Here is a 12,933-nt window from a genome sequence, read left to right on the forward strand (position 1 = left end):
TCACAAATGATAGTCAGAGATTTGAGGTCATTTTACTTGTCAGGTCTGTAATATGAGTCAGATTTATAATGATGTACTTTACAAGTTTGTTTCTACAATATGTGAGAGCATAACTGTTGGGGACAGCTCGTGCATTATAGAATTTTATCCATTTTCAAATTACTTATGTTTTTGCTTATAGGTATTGATACAAGAATGAAATTTTCTGTGGAACCATCGAGTGGGGACAGTGCATTTGAGCAGTGGAAAGATGCTATGAAAGCTGTTGCTAGGTTACCACTTGGGATCCCGGCAGAATTCAGAAAAAAGGTAGAATGTTTTAGCTTTTATTTCGTTCTTTTTAGGGCATTACTGACCATAGATTATCACCTAATAAAACCATTGTTTTAATCAAATAGAAAAGGCCTTCAGAAACATAAAATACATATCTGTAGGTATTAAGATGTGAAACAACACTAAATCTCGTGAGTAGTTAAAATCATTGAAAAAAGAACATTTGTATTTCACATTTGAAATAGAATTATTTATGACTTTTACATTTTCAGTTGTGACTTTTATTAAAAAATTACTTTTGAAATCATTTATAGAAACAGATCAGGGTGTGTTTACTTGTTAGTCCTCAACAGATGTTTTAGTACAGTGGACTTATGGTTTACCACCAGTCTCTCCATCTTTTGCATCATGAGATGACCTCACAGGACAAGTTACAGAACTAGTTTAACTGTATTACTTAGTCAAAATATTATTTTTAACTGAGAAATTTTGCTTAAAGTTTTGCATATAAGCAGGTTTCTCAGAAACTACCTGGCCAAAATTTCTTTCTGTCTTAACAGGTGTCTTCTGTATCATAAAATGACTTCATGTGGCAAGTTACACAACTTACATTTGTCTTTAAGCATGTTTCTCTGGAATACTGCACCAAATATTTTCAGATTCTCCACATGTCGTTTGGCTTCATGGGATGACTTCACGTAGCAAGTTTCATTACTCTGGCTATGCCTCTTCCTCAAATATTTTTGCTAAAGCTTTTCTATGTAAGCTAATATTAGGTTAAAGGGCTTCAAATAGTGGAATTCACTTTCATCAAACAGCTCTTCTTTTCTTTCTAGAAGCTGCTGAACTGCACTGTTCTATATTTTTGGTCAGACAAATAATCAAGAATATCTCTTTAATGTCAGACAGCAGTAATCCAGATTTATTACTGTTTTTGTCAGACACAGTAATAAAGGTTATCTCTTAAATGTCAGGCTAATTAATTCACATTCATTGTGCGCCCCCCCCCACCCCCCATCTTGTGTGTGTAAAATTGCAATGTACTGTGTCAGTGTGTGCGGAGGGGGTGGGGGAATACATTCATCATCTTCAGTGATAGCTCTAGTTATTTTTGGTCAAGAAAAGGTCAATATGTGTTTTGATTGGTTAGTAATAATTATGAAGGTTCTGTTAACTGGTTAACTCCTATTGATTTTGGGGTCACTCTATTAAAGGTCAAGGTTGCAGCAAACAGAACATGGAAATCCATTTCCGGTCAATAACTTGAGAACCATATGACATAGAACCTTCAAACTTCATAGGATGATAGGACATACAGAGTAGATAACCCCTATTGTTTTTGGGGGTCACTCCGCCAAAGGTCAAGGTCACAGGGGGCTGAACATAGAAAATTTTTACAATCAATAACTTGAGAACCACTTGACCCAGAATGTTGAAACTTAATAGGATGATTGTACATGCAGAGTAGATGACCCCTACTGATTTTGGGGTCACTCGATCAAAGGTCAAGGTCACAGGGGCCTGAACATGGAAAACCGTTTCCAATTCATAACTTGAAAACCACTAGGCCCAGAGTTTTGAAACTTAGTGGGATGAATGGACATGCCAAGTAGATTGCAGCCAACCATCAGTGTCACTTTGACTTTTGCTCCAGTCCCCTATTGACTACTTGCCTATACGACTATGCATTGGGGGAGACATGTGCTTTTCTATAAAAGCATCTTCTAGTTGTTTTATGTTTTAAGTATGAAATCCAGACATTTAAGCTGTTTTAGCCAGAAACCAGGAAATTTTATGCCACAAATATGTTATAATACCACTAATGTAATTTCTTTGTAATTGAAGTAAACTTAAACAGGGTGGCCAAGCCACGTGACTTTTGGATACCATACACATGGAGAAGGTAACATATCGCCTATATTTTCCTTACTACATAATAGATTTTCATAAGATAAATGAAAATCTGTCTTGTAATTAGGAAAATATAAGCAGAATATTATCTAAATGAGCACATTTTCTCCTCTCCGTATGTCTGGTACCTGAAAGTTATGTGGGTTGGCCAACCAGTTAAAGGAAAGATTTTATTTCAGGTGTGGTTGAGTTTAGCAGAGCAGCATATTAAAGAGATGAAAATAGACTGGGATAAGACGGTTCGATTTGCTTTCAATGAAAGAAGCAACCCTGATGATAATAAGCTTGGTCTACAAATTGTTAAGGTACCAGTATTCTTATATGATTTTTCAGCCACACCGATATATGATAATCAAAACATTTGATACTGGTGATGTATTATTGACAGTAAGATATTGTACAAAATACTCTTTCCTGTTTTATGGACCTGAGAAAAGATCATCTTTGAAAGTGATGAAATTGTTTTTATGCTTCTAAAACTGCTAAGAAATATGTTATGTGTAGTGTATTCAGTTTCGATTTTTATTACTTTGCAAGTTAGTCAGAGGAATCTTGGTCAGAAACTGCTCAGAGCTGAGCAGTAACACCTCAGCATGAATACAGTTATAATTACTCTACAGACCCTTTGATCTAATATCCCATGACCAGCTAGCTGGTGGTCAGCAATCCAAGTGATAGAGTGGGGCTGATAAGAATGACCTGCACACTCCAGAAGCTAAACAATGGTAAAGCAGACCTATGGGCATAATTTATACATCAGTATAGCAACAAATGAGATACACATTTTATCTCATGTTTCTTTACTTTTGAAGATTTCTTTTCTATGTACAAGTATTGCTGGAAAAATAATAAATTATTACTTAAAATCTATATTATCATTTTAAGTATTGTTTTAATTTAATTCCAAATTTTCAATGTTAACCTCATTATAGAAAAAAATCTTTGCTAACAATCAGAGACCCTAAATATTTTTATTACATAATAGACTCTCTGCAAGAATATAATATTGATTTTAAATACATCTGAATAGGCGTAATAATAGAAAGTGTGTTATAAGTCGTATTATAACATCACAAGGAAACTCTTATGTCAGCATATAAAAAAAGGAATGAATTAGGTGTTTTTGAGTCTCCTGGTCGAAATTAAATTTGAGCCGTGCCATGGGAAAACCAACATAGTGGGTGTGCGACCAGCATGGATCCAGACCAGCCTGCGCATCCGCGCAGTCTGGTCAGGCTCCATGCTGTTCGCTTTTAAAGCCTATTGGAATTGGAGAAACTGTTAGCGAACAGCATGGATCCTGACCAGACTGCGCGGATGCGCAGGCTGGTCTGGATCCATGCTGGTCGCACACCCACTATGTTGGTTTTCCCATGGCACGGCTCATTTAATAACCTGACCTCAACATTTTTACGCTTCTACTACGCTACAATCGAAAAAAAAGAGGATTTTGATGTATTTTAGAACACAGAAATAGATATAAGTAAAAATAATATTTAAAAAAATTAAATTTATTCAGTCAGTCAGAAACACATATATTTCTTTATCAGTAGTTTTATATTCAACTGCAGAATCAATGGTCTATATAAAAACATATTTGTATAAATTTTGATCAAGAAGAAACATAGAAATTTAATGTTAGAATACAATTTACCCAGATGTTCAGTGCTATATCAGCCTTCAGTGTTGGGCCATAATTCACTGTGGTCAGTTAGCTTGTCAGTGATAATGAGATAACATGCTGGGCAGCAAACCACAGATATTTTCTGGATCTGGCCAAGATTCCTTAGACTGTAATATTGGCCTATTTGGTTGAGTTGTTAAGGCCCCTCACTTTGAATTAGTTGTCTCTCATTGCTGTGGGTTCAAGCTCTGCTCATGTGGTCTTGTGAGGAAGCCATCTAGCTGGCTTTCAGAATGTCTGAAGCTCTAACATGATAACTACCAGTACCTAAAATAATATCCAGAGGGGCACTTGGGGTCTTCCCCCTCTGTTTAAAATGGAAAGTAACAGAATGATCTATAATTGTCCTGGTTTTACTTTTGACCCAACGAAACAAACAGTAGTAGTGTGATATTTACACTATATCCTACATTTTAAAGCTTGACGTTTATGAAACTGCTTGTTGATTTATGGTATACAGTGTGACATTTCTAATGGAAAAACATTCAATTCTAATTACGTGGAGCCAGTAGCATGCATGGGTTCTAATTAATTTTGTGTGTGTGAATTATTGATAAACACATTTTAGTTCAGACAAATTCAGTACAGTTTATCTGAAAGGAAACGAAAGAAAAAATTCGACCTTAACAAATGAAATCAAAGAAAAAGTGCTACCTTAACAAGGTAGCTTGAGAGTAATGCAATTAAGGAAGAAGTTCTACCTTAACAAGGTACCTTAACAAGGTAGCTTGAGGTTAATGAAATCAAGGAAAAAGTGCTACCTTACCAAGGTAGCTTGAGGGTAATGCAGTAAAGGAATAAATGCTACCTTAACAAGGTGGCTAGGGAGTAATGTAATTAAGGAAAAAGTGCTACCTTAACAAGGTGGCTTGAGGGTAATGCAATGGTAATGCAGTTAAGGAAAAAGTGCTACCTTAACAAGGTGACTTGAGGGTAATGCAAGGGTAATGCAATTAAGGAAAAAGTGCTACCTTAACAAGGTAGCTTGAGGTTAATGAAATCAAGGAAAAAGTGCTACCTTAACAAGGTGGCTTGAGGGTAATGCAAGGGTAATGCAATTAAGGAAAAAGTGCTACCTTAACAAGGTAGCTTGAAGTTAATGAAATCAAGGAAAAAGTGCTACCTTAACAAGGTGGCTCGAGGGTAATGCAGTAAAGGAAAAAGTGCTACCTTAACACGGTGGCTTGAGGGTAATGCAGTTAAGGAAAAAGTGCTACCTTAACACGGTAGCTTGAGGGTAATGCAGTAAAGGAAAAAGTGCTACCTTAACAAGGTGGCTAGGGAGTAATGTAATTAAGGAAAAAGTGCTACCTTAACAAGGTGGCTTGAGGGTAATGCAGTTAAGGAAAAAGTGCTACCTTAACAAGGTGGCTTGAGGGAAATGCAAGGGTAATGCAATTAAGGAAAAAGTGCTACCTTAACAAGGTAGCTTGAGGTTAATGAAATCAAAGAAAAAGTGCTACCTTAACAAGGTAGCTTGAGGGTAATGCAATTAAGGAAAAAGTGCTACCTTAACAAGGTGGCTTGAGGGAAATGCAAGGGTAATGCAATTAAGGAAAAAGTGCTACCTTAACAAGGTAGCTTGAGGTTAATGAAATCAAGGAAAAAGTTCTACCTTAACAAGGTGGCTTGAGGGTAATGCAAGGGTAATGCAATTAAGGAAAAAGTGCTACCTTAACAAGGTGGCTTGAGGGTAATGCAGTTAAGGAAAAAGTGCTACCTTAACAAGGTGGCTTGAGGGTAATGCAGTGAAGGAAAAAGTGCTACCTTAACACGGTAGCTTGAGGGTAATGCAGTAAAGGAAAAAGTGCTACCTTAACAAGGTGGCTTGAGAGTAATGTAATTTAGTGAAAAAGTGCTACCTTAACAAGGTAGCTTGAGGGTATTGCAATTAAGGAAAAAGTGCTACCTTAACAAGGTGGCTAGGGAGTAATGTAATTAAGGAAAAAGTGCTACCTTAACAAGATAGTTTGAGGGTAATGCAGTTAAGGAAAAAGTGCTACCTTAACAAGGTGGCTTGAGGTTAATGAAATCAAGGAAAAGTGCTACATTAACAAGGTGGCTAGGGAGTAATGTAATTAAGGAAAAAGTGCTACCTTAACAAGGTGGCTTGAGGGTAATGCAATGGTAATGCAGTTAAGGAAAAAGTGCTACCTTAACAAGGTGGCTTGAGGGTAATGCAATTAAGGAAAAAGTGCTACCTTAACAAGGTGGCTTGAGGGTAATGCAAGGGTAATGCAATTAAGGAAAAAGTGCTACCTTAACAAGGTGGCTTGAGGGTAATGAAATAAAGGAAAAGTGCTACCTTAACAAGGTGGCTTGAGGGTAATGCAATGGTAATGCTGTTAAGGAAAAAGTGCTACCTTAACAAGGTGGCTTGAGGGTAATGCAAGGGTAATGCAATTAAGGAAAAAAGTGCTACCTTAACAAGGTAGCTTGAGGTTAATGAAATCAAAGAAAAAATGCTACCTTAACAAGGTGGCTTGAGGGTAATGCAGTTAAGGAAAAAGTGCTACCTTAACAAGGTGGCTAGGGAGTAATGTAATTTAGGGAAAAGTGCTACCTTAACAAGGTAGCTTGAGGGTATTGCAATTAAGGAAAAAGTGCTACCTTAACAAGGTGGCTAGGGAGTAATGTAATTAAGGAAAAAGTGCTACCTTAACAAGGTGGCTTGAGAGTAATGTAATTAAGGAAAAAGTGCTACCTTAACAAGGTGGCTTGAGAGTAATGTAATTTAGGAAAAAGTGCTACCTTAACAAGGTAGCTTGAGGGTATTGCAATTAAGGAAAAAGTGCTACCTTAACAAGGTGGCTAGGGAGTAATGTAATTAAGGAAAAAGTTTTACCTTAACAAGATAGTTTGAGGGTAATGCAGTTAAGGAAAAAGTGCTACCTTAACAAGGTGGCTTGAGGTTAATGAAATCAAGGAAAAGTGCTACCTTAACAAGGTGGCTTGAGGGTAATGCAGTAAAGGAATAAATGCTACCTTAACAAGGTGGCTAGGGAGTAATGTAATTAAGGAAAAAAAGTACTACCTTAACAAGGTGGCTTGAGGGTAATGCAAGGGTAACGCAATTAAGGAAAAGTGCTACCTTAACAAGGTGGCTTGAGGGTAATGCAATTAAGGAAAAAGTGCTACCTTAACAAGGTGGCTTGAGGGTAATGCAAGGGTAATGCAGTTAAGGAAAAAGTGCTACCTTAACAAGGTGGCTAGGGAGTAATGTAATTAAGGAAAAAGTGCTACCTTAACAAGGTGGCTTGAGGGTAATGCAGGGGTAATGCAGTAAAGGAAAAAGTGCTACCTTAACAAGGTGGCTTGAGGGTAATGCAATTAAGGAAAAAGTGCTACCTTAACAAGGTGGCTAGAGAGTAGTGCAAATAAGGAAAAAGTGCTACCTTAACAAGGTGGCTTGAGGGTAATGCAATTAAGGAAAAAGTGCTACCTTAACAAGGTGGCTTGAGGGTAATGCAATTAAGGAAAAGGTGCTACCTTAACAAGGTGGCTTGAGGGTAATGCAATTAAGGAAAAGGTGCTACCTTAACAAGGTGGCTTGAGGGTAATGCAATTAAGGAAAAAGTTCTACCTTAACAAGGTGGCTTGAGGGTAATGCAATTAAGGAAGAAGTGCTACCATAACAAGGTGGCTAGGGAGTAATGTAATTAAGGAAAAAATGCTACCTTAACAAGGTGGCTAGAGAGTAATGCAATTAACGAAAAACTGCTACCATAACAAGGTGGCTAGGGAGTAATGTAATTAAGGAAAAACTGCTACCTTAACAAGGTGGCTTGAGGGTAATGCAATGGTAATGTAGTTAAGGAAAAAGTGCTACCTTAACAAGGTGGCTTGAGGGTAATGCAGTTAAGGAAAAAGTGCTACCTTAACAAGGTGGCTTAACAAGGTAGCTTGAGGGGTAATGAAATTAAGGAAAATGTAGGAAATGTGTTAAGGTAGCCTGAAGGTAATTCAGATAAGTTTCAAGCTTTCACAACAGCCAAGCTATAATAAATTGGTATTGACTGTAGAAGGCTGATGTTAATTTATCGTTATTCCATAGAGAATCAGGCAATTTTCAAATATTAATTGGTGTGATGAAATTTTGAACTAATTTTTTGTGACAGTTCCCAACAGTCTGGGGTACTTTTATGTGTTACCCTAGGTAATTCCATCAGATCTCTTAAAGTTTTGAAATGTTAATTATAGTAACTCAATAGAGTTTTAGACAAGTTTAGTACCTTAATTGAAGTTACTGTATTATGTCCGAAATGATAATGGCGGTTACTCAGTAATTTTGAATGTCAGTTGTTGTAGTTCACATACTTCTACACATGAATCAGAGGTGGTATCTGAAAACCTTCAAATGTATCATCCTGTCAAGTATAACACAGAACTTTGCTGTGTCAGAGAATCCAACTTGTAACCTCTTATTTTCCTTTCTAGCTAATTGGCATCAACTAAGTTGTTTGATTCTAAGCGCCATCTTGAAACTAACCAATAACAAGGCTGCCTCCAAACTCAGTTTTATAACCTTCATAAGAGTATGAAGCAGTTTTTAAAGTGTTCAACTGCAGTACCTGTATATTTACCTTTAACCTTTTAAATTTCTAAAATGAACTAGTTCATTATTCAGTTTGGACAATAGTATTTATTATTTGAAGGGATGTTCACTGAAAATTTACTGATTGAACAGCGAACAGTGCAGACCATGATCAGTCTGCACAAAGACAGAATCACTGACTGCCAGCAGGCTAAAGGTTTTTAAATCTTTAAGATTTTTAAAAATATGCAAGACCAATATCTCAGATCTACAACATATGATGGCTGAAATTTGAAATTAACCAATGACAAAGTTTTATTCTTAGACTGGTCTCCAAACTTAGTTTAGCGTCTGCGGTGTTTAGTCAAAAGTTTATAAACCGACAACAATGACAAAGTTACACTTGGGTTGAACATATGTCTTTCTCAGCTACCTAGCAGGGAAAGACAAGGATATCCTGCTGGAAGACTACTTTATTTTTTCCCTAGGGAAAAGACAAGTCACACATGCACACTGTGACATCATAATTATGACATTATAAACTACATCACCATTTTTAGCTCATCTGATTTTTTGAAAACAAATGATGAGTTATTGTCATCACTTGAGCGGTTGTCGGCGTTGGCGTCGGCGTCTGCGTCGGCGTTGCCTGGTTAAGTTTTATGTTTAGGTCAGCTTTTCTCCTAAACCATCAAAGCTATTGCTTTGAAACTTTGAATACTTGTTCACCATCATAAGCTGACCCTGTATAGCAAGAAACATAACTCCATCTTGCTTTTTGCAAGATTTATGGCCCCTTTTGTACTTAGAAAATATCAAATTTCTTGGTTAAGTTTTATGTTTAGGTCAACTTTTCTCCTAAACTATCAAAGCTATTGCTTTGAAACTTGGAATACTTGTTCACCATCATAAGCAGACCCTGTACATCAAGAAACATAACTCCATCTTGCTTTTTGCAAGAATTATTGCCCCTTTTGGACTTAGAAAATCAGTTTTCTTGGTTAAGTTTTATGTTTAGGTCAGCTTTTATCCTAAACTATTAAATCTATTCCTTTAAAACTTGCAACACTTGTTCACCATCATAAGCTGACCCTGTACAGCAAGAAACATAACTCCATCTTGCTTTTTGCAAGATTTATGGCCCCTTTTGGACTTAGAAAATATCAGATTTCTTGGTTAAGTTTTATGTTTAGGTCAACTTTTTCTCTTAAACTATCAAAGCTATTGCTTTAAAACTTGCAGCTCTTGTTCACCATCATAAGCTGACCCTGTACAGCAAGCAACATAACTCCATCCTGCTTTTTGCAATAATTATTGCCCCTTTTGGACTTAGAAAAATCATTTTCTTGGTTGAATATTATGTTTAAGTCAACTTTTCTCATAAACTATCAAAGCTATTGCTTTAAAACTTGCAACAGTTTTTCACCATCATAAGTGGACACTGTACATCAAGAAACTTATTTCTATCCTGCTTTTTGCAAGAGTGATGGCCCTTTTTAGACTTAGAAAATCATGGGTAGGACAATATTTCTATTATACAAAAAAAATCATATGAGCGTCAGCACCCGCAAGGCGGTGCTCTTGTTATAATTTATAATATCTTTGAAACTTTTGCAATTGTAGTCAAGAAAACTGCTTGTCTGCCTGTGTCAGACTAGTGTTTTTCCAATCCTTGGGACAGCGCATATAAAAAAAAAATTGCCAGCACTTGGTTTTCCATTCCACACTGTCCCTCGGTTAAAAAAAATCCCCTGTTCTACACAGGCAGACATGATAAGATTGTTATAATCTCTCTGTACAGGATCTACACAGGACTGGTTGTAGTGGTTTCAGTGGTGAAGACAATGAAGAAGAGAGAGCCTTATTGAAGAGAATATTATTAGCTTATGCTAGATGGAACAAAGTGGTTGGGTATTGTCAGGGTTTCAACATGATAGCCGCTCTACTGCTTGAGGTCATGGACAGGAAGGAGTCAGATGCTTTGAAGGTGAGTTGTTTGAAACTGTAATTGTTTTATATTTATTGACAGATCAAAACATTGAAACAAAACATGTCACAATTGGACAGGCTTCCTGAAAGTAGACCATTAACTTCCAGCTCAAATACATGTATGTATATGATTAAATGAAATGATAAAGCTGGGTTGTATTTTGGTAATTTTAATTGTGAATGAAAATACCACATCAGGGACAGAATTAAGGTTGTGTTTTTTCACAAATGTCCTATTTGGGAAATGATTTATCCTAAACATAATTTTATCTTTGAATAAAGCCAGTGTTTTGAGTTCAGATGCATATGATTCATCTGAACAACGTTGAATGACTTCGTGACTTTGTTCAGTGCTAAAATCACTGTTAGGGATATACAGTGTTCCATTCCCATGCCACATCCTCCAAAAGCTTGCCTGTTTTATGTTGTAATCATTTTCAGCATGCAAGTAATGCTTAGAGTCAGTTCCAGGAAGAGACAAATTTATTACAAGCTCTTGATCTGAATGTTATAATGGTCCTTCCCAGATCCAAGTATTCTGTTATCCATATGCTGTAATAGAAATTTCTGACAATCCCTGTGTCAATTTCCTATGGTAAGCGATTCCATTATAAAAATGACATTTGATAGTTGCAAAAACACTTTGAGGATCTCACCCAACTGATTAATTAACAGCATATATTTCCATGTCTATTGTACACGGGAATAAAACGTTGCATGCGGCATAAAATGTGCCCCGCTGAAATGAAGGCATCGTGCTTCCTGCAGCGCAGGCATTTAGCGGGATGTTGACAGAAATAACGGGCACGTTGAGTAAAATTGAATGTTTTTGGTTTTCTTTTACAGTAAAACTTTCAAGAAATTGGGGAATGCAGCGGGATGTAGATGTATCTTGTCGACACATCCATGCCCAGTTTGTGAAGAAATATGTAATATTGTTATTTGCGAGTGCTTTTCATCGGGTGCAGTAACGTGAAAATTTCAAAAGCAGTGAATATTTCAAGTCATTACATCTCCTGTTAAAAAAAGATTGATGTATTTCTGCCGTATATTATATAAATACATGACATCTGCTGGAATGAGATATAAAACATGTCCAGGAATAGGCATATCTCCTCTTTCTGCCAACATTTTAGTTAAGTGCTGAAGGCATCTCGATGGTGTCGCAGGCATCGTGAGGGGCGCAGGCATCTCGAATACTATTGTAGTTTGTTGTACGTGTAATTTCGACCAACTAACATATTTAGGGACAAAAATATCACTTAACCATGTTTTTTCATCCAGTTATTTTGTAAGACAGATTTTCTCAATCTGAACATTGTAACATTAACCCTTTACCACACAGAACAGAAGCTAAAGTAACCTCTTTTACATAACACTGATAAGTGATAATAATAATCAATAATCGGTATATGGCTGATAAGCGTGACTGTCTTATCTGAACAGAGGTTTTGGCATTATTTTGTGATTACACACACTTATGTTAAAAATGTCATTATTTTAATATTTCTGTAAGTTTGACATTATTTTTGTCAATATAAAGTTTAGAGCAATTTAAATTCTCTTTCCGATGATACAAAATTTATTGTAGTTTCTCTTTGAATTTCGAAGATATAAAGTGTTAAAGTAAGGAAAATATATTTTTAGGCATAAAATTCTGTTTTGAATTACTTTCACATTGAAATTCATATACAATTTCATTTTGATGTTTGAAAGTTTGATTTATAGTTAATAGACTGATCTTCCGAATCGGAATCGGTAAGTATTTATATAAAAAATAAACAACCATCAAACTGAATAACACTACATAAATAACGGATCGTAAAATTTCTGAAAGTGCAAAAAGATCGCTGACATCGAGACTCGTAACCGACTACAGTATTCTTGTGCTAAAAATTAAAATATTTTTAGATAATATTACGTAATATTTTGATGATCAAACGTCGGTACATCACGGGTGACTTCTGCTGCAATTAACTCTTGGGGTGTCATAAAATATTTGGAAACCGCGGTCCTTCTGTTTTGATTAACACTTCCCGTTATGTAAGGCCATAAATTCCAAGCCATCGTATACTGGTTCGAGTCGTAAATTCGGCCAGGTCATAAATATTCAGCCACCCACTTTAAAGCTTTTTTTTGAGCCAGATGCTTGAGAACGCATCTAGCTGTGTCATCACAAGCACTTGCGTTAGCAACAAAGTTGGGAAAAAACAACAAGTTGAGGTGAGTAGAATAAAAGTTGTCCTCCCCTAAAGTTGTGTAGTCTTAAATAGCAAATATTTTGTCTCGCAGGTCGCGTGACAATGCACGCGCTCGTTTATGTTGAGGCCCGGCAAGGGTTAATTCAAATCTAAACTTTATAACACAAAAAGAACATGCGCTAACTAGCATAAAACGCGTTAATACTAAGAAAATGAATATTTTGTCCCTCAGCATCATTGAATTTCCATGTCTACGTTGTTTTTTCACGTTGACGTCATTTCATTTTGAATTATCCGTTTTGGGACCGTAATACGTTTTTGCTTTGCCACGGAACGCGCAT

The 12,933-nt window shown here is 36.4% G+C and overlaps 1 protein-coding gene across 3 annotated transcripts in view; it reads left to right on the forward strand.

The window, feature by feature from the left end:
• LOC128548037 (TBC1 domain family member 30-like) overlaps nucleotides 1-12,933 on the forward strand; it is a 115,938-nt gene that overhangs the window by 50,109 nt on the left and 52,896 nt on the right. For all 3 annotated transcript variants that reach the window (XM_053522316.1, XM_053522317.1, XM_053522318.1), the window contains 3 exons: nucleotides 182-309; nucleotides 2,364-2,489; nucleotides 10,204-10,389. In XM_053522316.1, coding sequence (XP_053378291.1) covers nucleotides 182-309; nucleotides 2,364-2,489; nucleotides 10,204-10,389 — 440 coding nt within the window. The remainder of the gene's footprint in view (nucleotides 1-181; nucleotides 310-2,363; nucleotides 2,490-10,203; nucleotides 10,390-12,933) is intronic.

This window comes from Mercenaria mercenaria, chromosome 13 (genome assembly GCF_021730395.1).
Source record: "Mercenaria mercenaria strain notata chromosome 13, MADL_Memer_1, whole genome shotgun sequence".
Classification (NCBI taxonomy): Eukaryota; Metazoa; Mollusca; class Bivalvia; order Venerida; family Veneridae; genus Mercenaria; species Mercenaria mercenaria.